This window comes from Cervus elaphus, chromosome 10, assembly GCF_910594005.1.
Source record: "Cervus elaphus chromosome 10, mCerEla1.1, whole genome shotgun sequence".
Lineage (NCBI taxonomy): Eukaryota > Metazoa > Chordata > Mammalia > Artiodactyla > Cervidae > Cervus > Cervus elaphus.
Window position 1 is genome coordinate 54,320,073 of NC_057824.1, and position 19,420 is coordinate 54,339,492.

Consider the following 19,420-nt stretch of genomic DNA (forward strand, 5'->3'; position numbering starts at 1 on the left):
ACCAACCACAGTGTTTCTTTCTCTCTCAGGTTAAGTCTGGAGGTAGGATGTAATAACAATGGGGGACAGCTCTGCTCCCCAAGGACTCAGGCTCCTTCTGGCTTCCTCCTCCATCCTCTGTAGGGTGTGGCCTTTGCCCTCATGCCCCCAAGATGGTTGCTAGAGTTCCACCCATCATATTCTAATTCCAGGCAGCAGGATTGAGTAAGTGAAGAAGAAAAGAGGCAAGAGGGACAAACCAATTATCCTTTATGATAAAGAGTTCTGGAAGCAGCTTCTGCTTTTATCCCATTGGTCAGAACTTAGTCATGGAGCCATATATCACAGCAAAGGAGGCTGGGAAACAGAGTATGTTGGGAGCTGTGGCCAGTTAGAAGTTGGTTTCCATTATCATGGAAGAAAGAGAGCAGATGAAAGGGGCAGTCAGCAATTTTTGCCCTTCCCGGGATCTGGGGCCAGGACAGGAAAGCAGACGGCATCCCTCCCCACTGTGGCCCCAGCACTTCCCCCCAGGCAAGGGAAGTGGGCAGTTTCCAGTGCCCACACAGCAGATCTGCAGGAAGCAGGCAGCAGAGCCCCTGAGGATAAAGGGGACCCACTTCCCCACCTCCACACACTCCGACACTCCTCCAGATAGGAAAACATGGCTTTGAGGAAGCCCCTAGCATGTCTTCCTTGATGGCAGGCATTACGAGGAGGCGGCCAGGCCACAGCACGCTGTGTGCCACTTGCACAACACTTGTGGGGTGCCAAGCACATGCCAGGAACACACAAGGGCAAAGATGCCCCGCCTCCCACTAGGGCCAGGAGACCACGACATCACCTCCACCTCCAGGCCTGACGTGCCTGACCCACACCAACTCCTGCCACCAGGGGGCGTGGTCAATCCCCAGGACTCCCAATAGGGAAACCCTGGAAGTGAGGGCTGATGATCCAGCTCACATGGGATGCTCTTCCGTTTTTCTGTTTTCTTCTTTTTTTTTCTGTCTTGATGAGAAGAATGACTGACGCTTATGCAATCCTAATGCAAATGGAACCTCAGCTTTTGGATTTCCAGTTTACATGGCTGGTTTCATTCACCCTGACAATTCTGTCTTGTTCTCAAGAGTTAGCAATGTTTTCCTCTCTGCATTGTTGGGATGTTGAGAGGGACCAGAGAACGCAGTGGGAGATGGGTGGGTTATGGAAATGGGAGCGCATTCTTGTGTTTCCCTGGGAGCCCATGATTGCAGTGACCAGTGGCACTCTGGAGTCTGGCCAAGGCTTGTGGGACAAGAAGGTTAATTGTGTATCAAACCGGCCTGCCCCACAGAATCCGGATGTTTGGTCAAACGCCAATCTCAGTATTGCAAGGGAGGTATTTTTTAGATGAGATTAACTTTTAAATTGGTAAGTAGACTTTGAGTAAAGCAGATGAGCCTCCATAATGTGGGTGGGCCCTGTCCAATCAGTTGAAGGCAGATTAAACAAACTGAGGTCCCAGGAGGGAACCTCTGAAGAGGGAACTCGGCTCCAGATGCCCTTCACACTCCAGGCTGAAGCATCGACTATCCCCCCTGGGTCTCCAGCCAGCCCTGCAGACTTGCAGGCTCCCACAACCACATGAGCCAATTTCTTCCAGTAAATCTCAGTCTCTCTCTTTTGTGTAGACTCCCTGTTTTGTATAGACTCCCATACAGACACATTTACACAGTCACATATATACACATACACCCCCTTCTGGTTCTCTTTCTCTGGAGAACCTCAGCTAGTACATGGGTGTTGGAGACACATTCTTTCCTGCCTCTCGCCAGGAACTGTTCAGGTAAGAAGTCACTGACCTGGGGTGTGACCCTAGTGTCCCAGCCCCTACAGAAGGTGCTCCCAGAGCAGGAGCCACAGAGTGGGGTGATCCAGGGAAGAGCACCCATGAGTGGGAATGGCCCCAAAAGGCTTGAGTTCTCTGGGAAGGGATCTGATGCTCCCTAGACAGCCCTCTTCTGAAGATGGTTGGTGAGACGGTTGGTGAGGCAGCCACCAGACCTATGCATAGGGCTGCAGAAACATACATGGGGCGGGCTGCCCCCTGAAGTGTCCCTGGCAGAGTCCCCGTCTCTCAAGTCCAGCTTCGGGGCAGAGATACCCCGGTACCCAAGACATTCTCCCCACCTGCTCTGCCTGCCACCATCTTCACTTTGGTCTTCTTGGCCTCTTCGCGCTGCCGCCCTGGCGCTTGCAGGGGTGGCTGGGAGGCAGTGGGCTATGATGTCGGCCTCCGCTGTCCGTAGACCCTGGGTGGGGGAGGAGGGGGAAGACTTCATTATTGTTTTATTTGAAATACAACTTTATTCTGATTCTAAATGAAAAGGAATGGGAATGACAGTAACAAACAAGATGGTACCTCTCAATATTGTCAAGTGACTGACTATAGTAGTCATATTTGAAGCTCAAGGAGGAAACAACGTGCTCCAAAACACCTAAATACGCAGGTCCAAAAAACGAAGGTAGGGAGTAGGAAGACTTTAGAGCAAAGTCAGAGTCCCAGCTAGGGTGGCTGACTGGTCCCTGCCGGGGTGGACGCCCTGGCCCTGGCCTCAGTCTCTTGCCAGACTCAGTTCAAGACCAGTGTGGACCTTTCTCCCCCTCCAGCCCTGCCCACGCCCCAGACAACCTCTGGGCCCTGTGGATGTCACCTCCTGGACCTGGGGCCTCGTTTCCGAGTCTGTCCTGGCCTCCGCTCCTCCCATAACCCAGGCCTGTCCCTAGAACCCCTTCAGCCAAATTCTCCACTATGGTGAACTCACGCCATTAGGACAAGGGAATCCTTGTGGACTATTTCCCATCCCTCATATTTAAAGAAACGTTGTTTAAATCCACTATGAACAACTGGCTGTTACTCAGCCTGCTCTGGTCTGAGAGCTTTTGGCTCCAAGGTTGTGGCCAGTAAACACCTTTGACACCACTTCCCCCAGAACACTTAAACAGAAGGGCATGAGAGGAGCGGTCGTTAATCTTTTCTGAATCACTAACGTAAAGGTACAGGAAGAAGACCAGGGTTAGCCATGAGGAACTTCCTGCCTAGGACCAGCAGCTCCTGGTGGTCTTTAAGCTGAATGTTGATTTATACACATCCTTACAGACAACCTGGTTGTGTGTTGGGTCAGTGGTGAGAAAACAGTGCCAGGATGTCAGAGGGAGTTTCCTGTTCCCAGAAAGGATTCAGGTCACACAGGCCTCACAAGCTGGCACAAGGATGACAAGAACATGAGGGCTAATGTGACTTAAACCATCTCTGGGATTGATGAGATACCCAGACACATGGGCGTTCTTGCTCAAGATATAAAAACAAAACAATAAAGGAAGGAGGAGAGGAAGAAGTGGAGGGCCATTAGTACAGTGACAAATATGTGTCTTGTGTTTTATGGTTAATACACAGAACATGCAATATTATAGTAAACTCGTAATTTCATAATAGGGCTAGTAAATGTGGAAAATTACAAATATTCTGGGAAGAGGTTTGGCTAGAAGTTAAATAAACCTGCTGTTGAGTGAGTGAAAGAATAAGGATGCATGATTTGAGGCAGGTTCTAGCTATTTAGTTGCTAAGTTGTGTTGGACTCTGCGACCCCATGGACTGTAGCCCACCAGGGTCCTCTGTCCGTGGGACTTCCCAAGCAAGAATACTGTCATGAGTTGCCATTTCCTTCTCCAGGGGATCTTTCTGACCCAGGGATCAAACTCATGTCTTCTGCTTGGTGGGCGAATTCTTTACCACTGAGCCACATGGGAAGCCCTTAAGTCCACGTAAGTTGTCAGGGGCCAAAAAGGCTACTGAGGTGAGACGAGTCATGTGGAAGGTGCGTGCACTGCTGCCCTTCCAGGATGAGGGGGTGTGCAGTGAACACTCATGTCTGAGAAGCGTGGGGACTGCTGTCACAGCCTCCTCAGCTGAAGGCGTGCGTGATATTGGTCAACTCTGAATTACAGGTACATTCTGTAAGCCACCTCAGGTGAGCAGAAGTATGGTGAACTCTCATGTCTAAAGTACACACGCACTGCTGTCCTGGTGAGAGGGCATGTGGTAAAAGGTCATGTGTGTGGTTCACGTGCAATGCTGAGCCTCCTCAGGTGAGGGGAGGTGTCATGAGTGGTCAAGTCTGAGTTACTCGCACTGCTGTCAGAGCTCCACAGTTGACAGGAGGTACCTGTGAGGTACATGTACATACTGTATGGCCTCCTCAAAGAGGAGACACGTGGTGACTGGTCATGACAAAGGGATATGTGCATTGATTATCACAGACTAGCACTTTAAGGGGAGGATGGTATCAGACAACCCTGAAGTGAATGTACATGCTGTAACAGACTCCTCAGGTAGGGAGACACATGATGACTGGTCATATTTGAGGGATATGTGCACTGTTGCCACAGCCTCCACAGGCGAAGGGGCCTGTGGTGTTAGTCCACCTGAGGTGAATGTACAAGCTCTGTCAGCCTCAAGGGAGGAGACATGCAGTGACTCATCATATCTAAGGAAAATGTGCGATTCTTCGAAAGCTTCCTCAGGTGAGAAGTGTGGAGATTGGTCAGGTCTGAAGTAAATGTGCATATGTCACAGCCTCCTCAGGTGAGGAAATCTGTGATATTGGTCTGACTAAGGTAAATGTGCAAGTTCTCTCTGCCTCCTCAAGTGAGGAGACACATGCTGACTGGTCACGCATGAAGAACACGTGCAGTTTTCTCACAGCCTTGTCAGGTGAGAAGACATGTGGTGTTTGGTTAGCTCTGAGGTAAATAATGTACATGCTGTAACAGACTCACTGGGTGAAGAAGCCTTTTATATCCATCAGGTCTGAGGTAAATGTGCACACTGTCACAGCCTCCTTAAATAAGGAAAGACATGGTGACTCATCGTGTGTGAGCTATGTGCAATGCTGTAATTGCCTTCTTAGGTGAGGAATCTTCTGATATGGGCCATGTCTGAGGTAAACATGCATATTCTCTAAACCTGCTCAGGTGAGGAGACACATGGTGACTGGTCACATTTGAGAAGCATAGGCAATTCTGTCCCAGCCTCCTCAGGTGAGGAGACTCACAGTAACCGGTGACACTGGAAGAACATGCGCAGTTCAGTAATAGTCTCCTCAGGGGAGGGGCCTGCAGTACTGCTCCAATGAGGTATATGTACCTGCTCTCTCAGACTCCTCAAGTGAGGAGCAGTTTAATGACTGGTCATGTTTGAAGAGGCCTTCCCTGGTGGCTCAGTGGTAAAGAATCTGCTTACAATACAGGAGTCACAGAAGATGCAAGTTCAATCCCTGGGTCAGAAAGATCCCCCAGAGGCGGGCACAGCAACCCACTCCAGTTGTTCTTGCCTGGAGAATCGCATGGACAGAGGAGCCTGGTGGGCTACAGGCTATAGCGTCACAAAGGGTTGGACACTACTGAAGCGACTCAGCACGCACGCACGGACACATGCACGCACGCACTTTGGAAGAACACGTTCAGTTCTGTCAGAGTCTCCTCAGGTGAGGAGATAGGTGGTGACTGGTCACATTTCAGGAACACATCCAATTCAGTAACGGCTTCCACCGGTGAGGAGACCTGTGGTATTGGTCAAATCTGAGGGAAATGCCCATACTGTCGTCGTCTCTTAAGGGGGGAGACCTGTGGTGACTCGTCACATGTGACCTACATGCAATGCTGTCACACAGCCTTAGCAGGTAAGGAATATTTTTATATGAGTCACTTCTCAGGTTAACGTGCATGTTCTCTCACCCTCCTCAAGTGAAGAGAACACGTTGTGACTGGTCCTGTTTGAGGAACACATCCCATTCATTAATAGCCTCCTCTGCTGAGAGAAACTGTGGTATGATTCCTGCTTGAGCTAAATGTACATACTGTCACAGACTCCTCAGGTGAGGAGACACGTGGGGACTGGGCACATGTGAGATACGTGCACTGCTCTCACAGCCTCCTGAGGTGAAAAGCTTTCTATATCATTTTTTCTGAGGTAAAGCGTGCATGCTGCCATGACCCCCTTAGGTGAGGAGACACTGGTGACTCATCACATGTTAACTGCACGTGTAATGCTGTAACGACCTCCTCGTGTGAGGACAGTCATGGTGACTGATCATGTCTGAGAATTATGTGCAATGCTGTAACAGTCTCATCATGTGAGGAAGATTTTCATACCCGTCACTTCTGAGGTAAATGTGATTGCTGTTCACAGCCTCCTCAAGTGGGGAGACATGTGACTGGGCACCTTTGAGGATTATTTGCACTGTTCTCACAGCCTGCTCAGGTGAAAAGCCTTTTATATTGGTCAGGTCTGAGTAAAGGTGTGCATGCTGTCATAGTCTCCTCAGGGGAAATAACCTTTTATATTCATCTGGTCTGAGGTAAATGTGCATGCTGTGACAGCCTCCTTAAATAGGAGACACATGTGACTCATCAGATGTGAGCTACTCATGAAATACTGCTCAGGTGAGGAGAGCTGGCAGCTGGTCCTGTCTGAGAGTCACGTGCAATGCTCTGAGCCTCCTCGGGTGAAGAAAGCTCTTGATATCAGTCACATTCGAGGTTCCCACGCCTTCTGTCACACCCTTCTGAAATGAGACGTGTGGTCACTGGTCACTTCTGAAGGACACACACACGCTGTCACAGCCTCCTTAAGTGATGGGCCCTGTGGTATCCGTCACGTCTGAGCTACAACTGTACTCTGTCACAGCCTCGTCAGGTGAGAGGACTTTTATTAAGTGGTCACATCTGTGGACACACTCACTGTTGTCACAACCTTCACAGCCGAAGGGGCATGTCGTATCCATCATATCTGATGGATGGGTGCGCAGTGTCACACCAGCTCAGCTGAGAGGACTTGTCTGAGCTGCCCTGTTGGAGGTACTCATGCACCCCTGTCACTGCTCTCCTGGTGACAGGATGTGTGGTGATCACTCACATCTTAGGTACACATGCTAACTGTCACAGCCTCCTCATGTTAGGAGACAAGGTGACTGGTCACGTCTAAGAGACAGGTGTGCTGCTATCATAGCCTCCTGCATTGAAGCTGTGTGTGATATAGGTCACGTGAGGTACACGTTCACACTGTCACAGCAGTTCAGGTGAGGGGGCGTCAGGGAGCTGTCATGTTGGAGGTACTCATGTACCGACGTCACAGCTCCACTGGTGAGGGGGCGTATGGTATAGGCCATGGCATGGTGACCGACCACGTCTGAGGGACACAGCACACTCCCACGGCCTCCTCAGGTGAAGAAGTGGAGGCACATGTGCACACTTTCTCAGCCTCCTCAGACGAGGGGGTGTGGGGTGAGCTGTCACGTCTGAGGTACAGCTGCGACGCGGTCACACCTTCTCAGGGGAAGGTACCTGTGGTATCGGTCATGTCTGAGGTACACGTGCACTATGGTCTCCACCTCCTCGCGTGAGCGGCTGAGGTAAGTGCTCATATCTTAAGTATAAGTGTCTTGGTGTCCCAGCTCTCACAGTTGAGTGCCGTGTGTTGACAGGTTAGGTCAGATCTGAAGTTCAGGCGCAGTGATGCCACAACCCCACCAGTGACAGGGTGTGTGATGAGCAGTCATGTCTGAGGTACTCACGCTCTGACAGATGAGAGCATGTGTGTCTGGGAGAGGTAGGCACTGACCTCGGATGTCCCGGGGCAGGAGGGGCGCCCTGCTCGGGCCTGGGCTGCTCTGCCAGGTGGCGCTGGGAAAGGTGAAGCTGACCTCCGGCACGGGCAGTGTGCTTTCATCTAACCAGTGAACCAGAGAGGAGAGAATATCATTATTTTCAGGGACCACCCAGTGAATCCTGGGAATAAACTAAATAAGGAGGGTCTGATGCACTGTATTCAGACTCACTATGTGCTGGCTGTTCACTGAAGTTACCTCATTTTTTTTCTCCCACAGCTCTGTGAGGGGTTGTGTTTTCCATGAGCTCCTGAGCTCAAGACTTTCTGGAATTTTCCCCTCTGGCTTGTGGCTCCTCCCTATTCTTCTCAACCACACTCTTCCTTCCTCTTTCTGTTCCCTCCTTGCTCTTAGCTGACCTTGACTTGGCTGTGAGAGGATTCTCTGGGTTCATTGAAAGGTTTAATCAGATGTCATCATCAAACAGGAAAGAAGCAAGGAAGGTGTGGTGGGGAGATAAGGGGTCTCTCCTAGGGTCGAGTCAGGTGCCCACTTCCCCAGGTCTCTGCTCATGGTTACCCCCACTCACTCGTTCATTCATCTGTCCATTTTGCTGCTATTTATTGAGAACCTGTTGTAATTATTGGGCACAAAGCAGTGATTGAGATCCACCATCATCCCTGTGCTCACGGAGCCTAACACATAGGCTGAGCTCAATAAATGTGAACGCTTGTTATGTAGCGATACAGGCCAGTGCTCCCAACCATCCATGGTGAGAACTAGCTTGCTTGTCTGCTTCTCAGCCTATATGGGACTGAGAATTTTGCAAATATAACCAAAGCAAATTACTAGGAAGATTAAATGAAAAATTTCTTAAAGACGGAATCTAAGCCATTGATGACAAGCTGTGGTTCCTTCGGATCTGACTGCCATGTTCTTTTCTAAACCCTTGACCTCAACTTCCGTGCTCCTCTGATGGCAGGTCAGTAACAGCTGGTGACCCCTCTGAGGAGGGCTGTCATCCACCAATCTGTTCCCACAACTGTGATAAACTGGACACAATCCTAACATCCCATAATAGGGGACATATGTTCATGTCCCTGAGCACCCCATGAGGAAGGCATCTTACAGAGATCATTCCTGGGTGGTGGGGTTTACAAGTGGCTTCTCCTTTATTTATGATGTTATCTATATTCCAAAGTTTTCATGATGAGTACTTATTATTTTTGTAGTAACAACCACTGCAGAAGGTGGGACTCAAACCAGCACTGAGAGAACCCACAGGGGTCCGGGGTGCAGACTGAGTAAAGGCAATCAGCCACATGCGCACAAATTCAATCATTGCCTCAAACTCTACTGGGACATCAGGCAGGCCAGCAGCAAAACTGAGCACACCCCCAAATACATCTTTTCAAAGAGCCAGTGGCTGTGGCTGACCTGCTGCCTAAGAAAACCTGAAACTCACTCACACCAAGGAGCAGACAACTGATAACAGCCCAGACTGTCACACCTGCCAAATATTTGAGAGGGGGGGCAGAGATGCAGAAAAGAACCCAACTTGCTATTTTCCTTTTTCGATCACATACCTGCATGAAAACTGAGGCTGGGTTTCATCTTAGAGGCTGTAGGGACAGCAGGGAGAAAGCTCTTTCCCGGAGACTCTGACAGCTGAGGGAGTGCAGGGAGAGACTGGCTCTCGGCTATGTGATCCGTGGAGGGTGGCTGAAGTTTTCCTGTTGCCTGTGGGGGGAAATATGACCAAGTATGGGGAGCAGGTAGAGAAGGAATGAAATGTCAAGGTCACTTTGAGCTGCAGCCATGCACTGATTAAACACCTACTGTGCACCAGCTATGTGGGTATCTTAGTGAACACAATGGGCAGAATCACTGCTAACATTCACTTTCAACCACCAACAAGAATGAATGAATGATTGATGCTGTCCTGGGTTTTTGTCCCTGGGCTTTTCCCTTCTCAACCACATGCCCCCATGGAAGGGGTTCTCATCTAAACCACTGTGATGGCTACCATTTAAACCCATCAACCAAGTAAAGCAGATGGCTCTCTCTAATGGGGTGGGCTTCATCCAATCAGTTGACAGCCTGCATAGAACAAAAGGACTGACTCTCCCATGAGCCAGAGAGATGCCCTCTCTGACAACCTTTAGCTGGGACATCAGCGTTTTCCTGCTTTTGAACTTGAACAGAAACTTTGGCTCTGGTAGCTGGCATGTGTGTTTGTATGGTGGTGGGGGTGGGGTGAACATACACACACACACATTTTTTTGGTCCTATTTCTCAGGATAACCCTGACCACCACACCCACCTTCTGCTCCTTGCTACTGTCTCACTTTTGTTCCACTGAAGAGTCACCAGAGCCATTTCTATTTGAATTAGCAAATGCCCACTGTGTGTCCAGCAGGACTCAGGGTCTCACCCGCAGGGGCAGAGTGGAGCTCTGGCAGCCCTCTGGCACCAGCAACGCCCCCAGGAGTAGCCTGCTCCCTTAGGCTCACTCGGTTTACTTAACCAAGTGGATGGTGAGAGACAAGCCCCTCCCCGTGAAGACGAGCTTCATTTGCACTCAGGGAATCCGCGCCCCCAACCCCCATGCAAATGTCATTCCACGCCATTGTGGTCACTTGAACTCTTCCACATTCTCTCTGCTTTTGCTTAATGCTATTTGTTGAGGCTTTGCCACAGGTGTCCACTGCCTAATATCCCAAGAAAGTAACTCAACATGAAGAAATCTGTTCCCATAGAGATGCATAAGCATCGTGCGTGATGGTCAAAAATGAAAGACAGGGACTTCCCTGGTGATCCAGTGGTTAAGACTCCATGCTCCCAATGTGGGAGTCACAGGTTCAATCCCTGGTTGGGGAGCTAACATCCCACAGGCTGTGCAGCATGGCCAAAAAAAAAAAAGAAAGAAAGACAACTTGCGTGGCCATTTAACGGGGAGCAGAAACCCACAAAGTGGCCACAAACGGAATCATGTGTGTCCGGTCATCCCTCTGCAGATATGACAGAGGGCCGGTTGCCAGGTTTGGGGAAGAAAGACATCGCCTGGTCATTAGTGCATAGCAACTCACCTCTCACCAACTGTTATTTATCTGACGTGGTTTAGAATCAACTAAGTATTAGTTGCTCAGTCGTGTCCGACTCTTTACAATCCCACAGGCTGTAGCCCACCAGGCTCCTCTGTCCATTGAATTCTCCAGGTCAGAATACTGGAGTGGGTAGCCACTTCCTTCTCCAAAGAATCTTCCCAACCCAGGGAACCAACCCAGGTCTCCTGCATTGCAGGTGGATTCTTTACCATCTAAGCCACCAGGGAATCCACAAGAATCATCATGTGCCTTTTATAAAGTGCAAATACTAGGTAGGCACATGAAAATTCATGAAATAATGTTAGGGAAAAAGACCCAGATCGCAAAACTGTGTTTCCCTAGGACGATGACCACACGCGATGTGCGCACATGTGGCTTCAGGTCAGGAGGAAGGGACAAGGTCACAGTGATGGGGGGAGCGGTCTGGCTCTCTTCACTCCCTGGTGTGCTAGGCACTCCCACCCCCACCGTGATTTTGTTGAGGTCAGTCCTGCTGTCCCCCTCCTCTGCTCTGGGTGAACCCCTGGGACCAGCACCCCCATGCCCCTGTCCACCTACCAGCTGGACGCTCCTGGTGAGGGGGGGTGACGGCCTCCCCCTGGCCTTCCTCTCTGCAGAGCGGGCCCTGCCCGGGCTGGCTTGTGGCCACTTCCTGTTGGCCAGGGTTGTCTCCGGGGTGACGCTGGGCTTGGGGTCCTTGGGGTCTGGAGCCACCTCCTCTGCAGGGTGGAGGGAGGAGCGGCCACTGCCGCCCTCGCGGTCCTGCGCCCTGGAGCGCCGGGTGGCCGCGATGAGGGCAATGCTCTTGGTGCCTACGGCCATCTCCTTGAGGGCCTGGGCGCTCAGCCCGGCCTCCGCCGCCGTCCTCGGGGTGGGGGTGCCTGGCTCCCGGCCGGCCGGGGAGCACAGCTTGGAGACCAGTGTCTTCATGCTCTGGGAGCTCGGCTTCTGTGGGTAACATTGCAGCAGCGGGCCGTCAACGGCCCCAGGTTGGGCCCAGCAGCAGACCCAGCGACAGGGGTCACAAGTGGTCACCTGGCTTCTCTGGGTCTCATTTCCCGTTTATAAAGTGAGGGTGACACCCACTCCTGCCGTGCATGGCTGGGGGAGTGTCTGTAGTGGGTTGGTCAATGGTGACCCCAAGTCCATGTCCACCTTGGACCCCCGAGTGTGACCTCTGGATTGAGTGTGGGTCTTGGATCCCCAGAGGGGTGTCCTTACAAGAAGGGAGACACAGAGCCACAGAGGGAGGAGGCCGTAAAGACAGAGGCAGATGTGGGGGAGGCCGCCCAGGAGCCTGGGGCCCCCAGGGGCTGGACGAGGCCGGAGGGACCCTCCCCTGGAGCCTGTGGAGGGAGCGCAGTCCTGGGACACCTGACCTTGGACTTCCAGCCCCAGAAGTGGGAGAGAATGAACGTCTGAGCTTTAAGCCTCCTGATCTGTAGTGTTTTGGCCTAGACGCTTCAAACCCTAATGTGGTGACACTAGCTGGGCTCAATACACGGTCACCACCATTGTGATGGCTGCTTCAGGACAATCTGCATTCCAGAAGCTTCTCTCGCGCTCGCCCTGGGCCAGCACTGACAGGCCCCCAGGCACCCACTCAGGTTGGGGAGCCTCACTAGAGCTTTGGGCCCGTTAGCACCGCACACACCAACCTCGTGAGCCACCGGGCTCAGCAGGATGTGGAGCGAGGAGTGGGGGAGGAGGGAGTCTTTCTTGCCCAGCTTTTTCGACGGCGTGGCTTTCGGTGACTTGTAACCGTCACTGTGGATAAAACACAGAGGTCTCAGTAGGGCTGGGGCTGGGGCCCTGGGTCCTTCCTCCAGTCTCCAGGGCTGTGAGAAAATAATTTCTGTTGTTCAAGTGCCCTGGTGTGTGGTGTCTGGTTATTGCAGCCCAAGCTGAGGTGGCGATACACACACGGGGAATATTAGCTATTAAACCAGGTGGTGAGTATGTAGTCTTCAGTCTACAAGTCTGAGTCTGGGTGTGTGGGAGACACTGGAGGAAAAGAAAGAACAGAAAAGAGGAGGAAAGCACTGAGGTTGGGAGCAGCTGGCTGATGGTGAAAAGAAACCACATGTGAAGTGCAGCTGGTCTTTCTAGCATCAAGGAACCCAATTTCACAATCGCTCCGTGTGGTGCGTACCCACACTTATTCCCCTTAAACAACTCTGCAAGGACTAGGCATTAGCCTTGCTTCACAAGATGCGCCCAGGGTCACAAGTCAGTGGCTCTGGCTGGATATCCACCTGCCAGCCTCCGGTTCCCCATCTGGGCTCCACCTCACCCTGGGAACCAGGTGATGCCCACGGCCTGGAGAGGGGGGCCCTGTCACCTGTCTGGATCCAGCAGCATGGGGGGCAGCTCAAAGTGGGCGCCCCACGGGAGGTCCTCCCTGTCGTCCAGCTGGTCTCGGCTGGGCTCCTCTGGTGGGGGAGAGATGTTCAGAACAGAGCCGTCCTGGGACCAGACAGAGGGCGGGGTGAGGTGACAGGGACCATAGACACGAGCGGGCTGTGTCGTCAAGCCGGGCCCAAGGAGCCAGCACCTCTGGAAGGAATCACGGGCTCCTCCACTGCGCCTCCCATCACAGGCAGAAAGGGCCAGAGCCCAGGAAGCACCGGGCACAGCCTTGACCCTGAGCAAATCGGTGCGTAAAGGAGATGCTGTTACCAGCACTCTCGATAGCCGGCAGGGCCTCAGAAAGTCAGACAGAATCACCATACACAGGATCCAGCAATCCCACTCCCGGGGGCATCACCAAAAGAACTGCAAGCAGGACACAAACAGATGCGTGTGCACCCACTTTGAGAGCAGCCCTATTCACAACAACCAAAAGGTGGAACAACCCGAGTGCCCGGCGATGGGCGATGGGCAAGCACAGGGTGCTCCATCCACACACGGGCTGTGATTCAGCCTCAGCACGGAAGGGAACGCTGACAGCTGCCGCAGCGCGGATGGACCGAGGACGTGATGCTCAGAGGGATACGCGGACGCCGAAGGACAGACACTGGGCGACTCCACTTCTGTGAGGTCCCCGGGGGAGTCAGGGTCACGGAGACAGGAAACAGAGTGGGTGCCAGTGACTGGGAGGATGGGGAATCAGTGTTTGTCGAGTCTAGGTGGTACAACGGCCTTTCTGAGTTCTGCGAGTCCTTTCAGTGAACTGAGCCTGAGGTGGGGCGCTCTTGGGGACCCTGACACTTACCCTAGGCTCCCACGAGGGATCCTCACAACAGCCCAGGGGACAGACCTGCCGTGGGAGCAGCACACAGGCCCCCTCCCCCAGGGACGCCTCGTCTGAAACCTGCCTGGATCCTGGCGGGTGGCACGGCCCCATCCAGCCCAGCCCCAGGTGCCTCTGGCTCTAGGCAGCCTGGTTCGTGGGGTTTCTGAGTTCCCTCTTCTCTCTACTGGGGCCAGTGCCCCCCAGGGCTAGCGCACAGGCCAGGCAGGAGGGGACCGTGCCAAGCACAGCCCGAACCCGAAGCCGACTCACGCGCAGGGAGCTGGCCATCACGGCGTGCAGCAGCAGCAGGCGGTTCAGCGTGCCCGCGCCCAGCTCCCGGGAGAACAGACGGTACCGCTGCTCCAGGGCCTCCGGCACCACCAGGCCGCTGTCTGCGGGAGTCGGGGAAGCAGAGATGGGGCGAAACATCCATCACTTGTTAGAAAGACAGTTTCCTTTTTGGAAGTTTGAAGGCAATGCTCCAATCTGATAAAAAGATTTTTCTACAGAGCGCGGTTTCTGTAGGTCGTCTTCTTTGCGTTCCTATTTTTAAAGTTTTCTGTTATGTTCATGTATTGCCTTCCAATCATAGAATCATATCATTAGCAATTCTAAAGGATAAATAAACTTCAATTTAAAAGTTAAAGAGCAGGGGTTCCCCGGTGGTCTAGTGCAGCGAGGCCAAAAAGAAAAAACGTTAAAGAACATCCCTAGGGCTTCTCTGGTGGCTCAGTGGTAAAGAATCGGCCTGCCAATGCAGGAAATGTGGGTTTGATTCCTGATCTGGATAGATCCCACGTGCCGTGGAACAACTAAGCCCGTGCGCCACAAGTACTGAAGTCCACGTGCCCTAGAGCCCACCCAGGCTCTGAAACGAGAGAAGCCGCCACAGTGAGAAGCCCGCTCACCGCAACTAGAGAAAAGCCCTTGCGGCAACAAGGACCCAGCAGTCAGAAGCAAATAAATAACAACAACAACAACAAAAGAGCCACTCGTAAGGTGTCCACCCAGGACTGAGAACAGGGAGCAGAGGGCGGGGACAGGGCTGGAGACCGGGGCCTCCCAGCCTGCCTTGCGGGGTGCGACTTTCTGGGGACCACATGCACTGCCCACTCTTTCCAGAAAAGTGTTAGTCGCTCAGTCGTGCCCAGCTCTGTGCAAGCCCATGGACTGCAGCCGCCAGGCTCCTCTGTCCATGGGATTCTCCAGGCAAGAACACGGGAGTGGGTTGCCGTTTCCCTCTCCAGGGGAACTTCCCGACCCAGGACGCAGGGATTGAAGCACCCGGGGGCTGCCCTTCCCAGAAGGTGACCCTGACAGAGACGGGGCCCGAGGCGGGGGCGGCGGGCGGGCCCTCACCCTGGATCAGCTGCCGCTGCTCCCGGATGACCCGCTCGCACAGCAGCCGGTGCCGCTGGCAGCGCTGGATCAGGAAGTCCTTCTGGCAGAGCAGGCTCCGCCCGCGCAGGCGCTGGGCCTGCAGCTCCGTGTTTAACACCTCCAGCTCGTGCGCCCGGCAGAGCAGCCGCAGCGCCTCCCGCTGGTCCTCGCTGATGGCCTGCGCCGGCAGCAGCTCCTCCATCTGCGCGGCCTTCTTCTTGGCGTTGGCCAGACGCTGCTCCAGGCCCGCCTGGCGGAGAGACCGAGGGTTCAGGGCAGACGCCCGGGGTCTCTGCTGCCAAGTCCGCTCGTCCTTACAGACTCTGGTTTGCAATCGCGCTCACAGAAACACGCGGGATTGACTATGAGGACGTGCCCCGCATTAAGCGTGTCCTTCATTTCCCGTTCTGATGCTATCGCATCTGGGGACCCTGCTGACCCTGCAGGGACAGCTCCCCCAGAACAGCCAAGTCCGACAGACAGCAAACAACTTGCCCTCAGGCACATCTTTCATATGCAAACCAGCCAACCCAGAGCCCAAACCCTTCCCTCTCCTCCGCGGGGTTCCACAGTCTGGGCCACTGTCCACCTGCCCTCATCACCCAGGACAGGTACTGACAGAGTCCATTCCTAGGCAGGTTGAAAAGAAGTCCGGGGTCCCTGAGGAGGAGAAAGGGGTCTGGGGCTCTCAAGGAGGAGGAAAGGACAAACTTTTTTTTCCTTTACATTTTAGTCACATAAAACATTTATTTCTTTAAGCCTCGAACTGATGATTACACAACGAACAACTCAGTTTAAACTCTGTACTAGGGATCATGTAACAACAATGTAACCTGCTTGAGGACAGTTTCTTCTTCCTAAAAACCTTCTGACTAATCCTGATATTTTAGAATGTATATTATGGGAGTGGGTCTGGTAGGATCTTTCTATTGTTAAATCCTCATCCTGTTATCCTAAAATGTAAATGTTGGGAGTGGGTCTGGTAAAACTTTCACAAACTTGAGACATTCTTTTGATTAATTGTAATAACCAATTAAAAAAAGTATTTAACTCCCTTGCTAACACTAGCGAGGCAGGCACTCTCAGTCCCCTTCTGAGTCTGTGTCAGAAGCTTTCCCTGTCCCTTTTCTTACTTTGATAAAACTCTGCAACGCTCTTGAGTGATCATGCCTGGTCCCTGGTCCCGAAACTAAATCTTCTTTGGAGAGCACAAATTCGACATCGTTCACCATAAGCTGTCAGTACCAGACAACCCGGGACAGGCCCTGTGCCCCGGAGCCTGCGGGAACGATCCAGACCAGCCAGTCCTCAGCTGCCCACCCCGCCTTGTCCACTCCTTCCGCAGAAACCTCAGTGAGGTCTCTGGTCCGCACTGACCCTCCCTCCCTCTGCCTCCAGCCGCCCTGGGGTCTCCCTGTGTGACCCTGCCTGGCATCACATGCCCCTTCTTGGGAACTGTGAGTAACAAACGATCTTTCCAAGGCAGTTGTCTCCTGATCTGTTGGCCTCATCTTGAACGTTCTTGAATGTTCTATTAATGCAAGGCATTTTAAGAAATAATTATTTTTATTGATTTATGTATTTGGATGCTCCGGGTTCTTGGTTGCCACCTGCGGGATCTAGTTCCCCGACCAGGGAATTGAACCCCAGCCCTCTGCATTGGGAGTGTGGCATCTTAGCCACTAGTCCACCAGGGAAGTCCCTTGCCTGGCACTTTAGAACAGACCTAGGGCTTAGCCCTCACCACAGCATCTGCTGTGGGACACCAAGGCTGCCTGTTTTCACGCTGTGACGCTGTTGTAAGCTGGCCCTGGTCGTCACATAGAAGGCTCTGCAGGGATGCCTCTACAGCCTCTGTATTAGAGACCTCTTATCTGAAATTTCACTTCCCCGGTGGCTCAGAGGGTAAAGCGTCTGCCTATAATGCAGGAGACCTGGGTTCGATCCCTGGGTCAGGAAGATCCTCTGTAGAAGGAAATGGCAACCCACTCCAGTACTCTTGCCTGGAAAATCCCATGGACGGAGGAGCCTGGCGAGCTACTGTCCACGGGGTTGCAAAGAGTTGAACATGACTGAGTGACTTCACTTTATCTGAAAGTGAGGCCCTGGTTCTCTTGGGCCAAAGCCAGACTTAAGAAGGAGCAGAAAGACGGGAGGCCTGGCTCGTCCACTGCAGCCCCGGGCACTACTGCCCTCTTGCAGAAAGTCAGAGGAGGGGGGCAGGTGGGGGGACTGTGAGGTCTGCCCGAGACCCCTGATCTTACTCTGTGGGTGAGTCAGGGCTCCAGAGAAACAGAACAATATTTATACACGTTTGTGTGTGTATATATATGTGTTACATGTTTGCGTGTATATAAATACATATATACACATTTATGTACATGTTTGTATGTATATGTACACACACACACACACATATATACATGCACACACTTACATAGAGGGGCACGGCAACCCACTCCATTAGCCTTGCCTGGAGAATCCCATGGACAGAGGCTGGCGGGCTACAGTCTACAGGGTCACAAAGTTGGACACGACTGAAGCAACTTAGATGAGATGGCTGGACGGCATCACCGACTCGATGGAGACGAGTTTGGGTAAACTCTGGGAGTTGGTGATGGACAGGGAGGCCTGGCGTGCTGCAGTCCCTGGGATCGCAAGAGTCAGACATTTACTGAGCGACTGAACCAACTTAGCACACAGCACGCACATATATATACACACACACAGACTCACACAGAGATTTTCTTTTGGCCAAGCTGCAAAGCATATGGAATCTTAGTTTTCCGACCAGGGACTGAATCCATGCCCCCTGAAATGGAAGCATGGAATCTTAACCACTGGGCCGCCAGGAAAGTTCCCACAGGGATTTATTTTAAAAAACTGGGACTGGTGTGTCCAAAACCCATCAGGCAGGCCAACTGGCTGGGAACTCAGTCGGGATCCAGTGGTGCGGTCTTGAGGCAGAATCTTCTCTTCTCTAGAATCCTGTGTTTTGCTGGTAAAACCTTTCAGCGGACTGCATGAGGCCCAGCCACTCTATCCGGGGTAATCTTTACTTACAGTCAACTGACTGCAGATGTTCACCTCACCTACCAAATACCTTCACTCAGTCGTGTCCGACTCCTTTTCGACCCTATTACAGTATAACCTGCCAGGCTCCTCCAACCATGCTGTTCTCCAGGCACAAACACTAGGGTGGGTAGCCAATCCCTTCCAGGGATCTTCCCGACCCAGGGATCAAACCTGGGTCTCCTGCATTGCAGGTGGGTTCTTTACCATCTGAGCCACCAGGGAAGGCCAAATACCTTCACAGCAGCACCTATATGAGCATTTATTCAATCAGATCCCTGGGTATGGCAGCCTGGCCACGCTGACACCTGAAACCATCACCACACCTCATAGCTCCATCCAGTCCCCCAGATAGTAACGCTCAGGCGGAAGCTGCCTGCATCCCATCCTCAAACTCACGGTCCCTAGAGGCAGGTGGGACACCAGCCCCTAGTGCGGCCCATGAGGCCCTGCACCAGCCTTCTGTGTCTTCATCCTCAGGGGCCGAGAAGGGACCCCTTTGGGAGAAGCTGGCTCAGCTGCCCTAGAAAGATCCTCCTCTCTTCCTTCCAGACCCATGCCCCCCGAATCAACAGCCCCTCCGCCAGCTCCCCAGCACCCTGCTCCTACATCTATTATCCTGCTACCATACTTAAGTGTACACGGTTGTGTCTCTTCCCAGTAGACCGACAGCTTAAGTCTTAGTATCTTGTTTATCTTTATGACCTCGGGGCCTGGCACGGAGCTGGACACTTAAAACGTTGATTTGTTATTGACTGATCGACCAATTAATTAATTCATCAGTAGGCCCACATGTACACGGCACAGCTCAGCGTCTATACTTGGCTCTCGGAGGCCATGTTCCCTGCTGAGGCACGTTATCTGTTTAAGAAGAAGGCGTTTTTCTTATTTTTAAATGTTAGAGAACTTTTGCAGTGAGATCATGTAATCTCCAAATTGCAACAGGCAGATGCAATAATATTAAGAGGTTCTTGGTTTGGCAAATAGCTTTTAAGTGAAAT

At 52.4% G+C, this 19,420-nt stretch overlaps 1 protein-coding gene across 1 annotated transcript in view; it reads right to left on the reverse strand.

Moving 5' to 3' along the window:
* Nucleotides 1-232: 232 nt before the first annotated feature.
* Nucleotides 233-19,420, reverse strand: part of LOC122702046 (kinesin-like protein KIF19) — a 35,227-nt gene continuing 16,039 nt past the window's right edge. The window contains 8 exon segments of the mRNA XM_043915557.1: nt 233-2,270; nt 7,640-7,747; nt 9,212-9,365; nt 11,291-11,680; nt 12,391-12,499; nt 13,074-13,198; nt 14,238-14,359; nt 15,327-15,597. Coding sequence (XP_043771492.1) covers nt 2,170-2,270; nt 7,640-7,747; nt 9,212-9,365; nt 11,291-11,680; nt 12,391-12,499; nt 13,074-13,198; nt 14,238-14,359; nt 15,327-15,597 — 1,380 coding nt within the window. The 3' untranslated portion in view covers nt 233-2,169.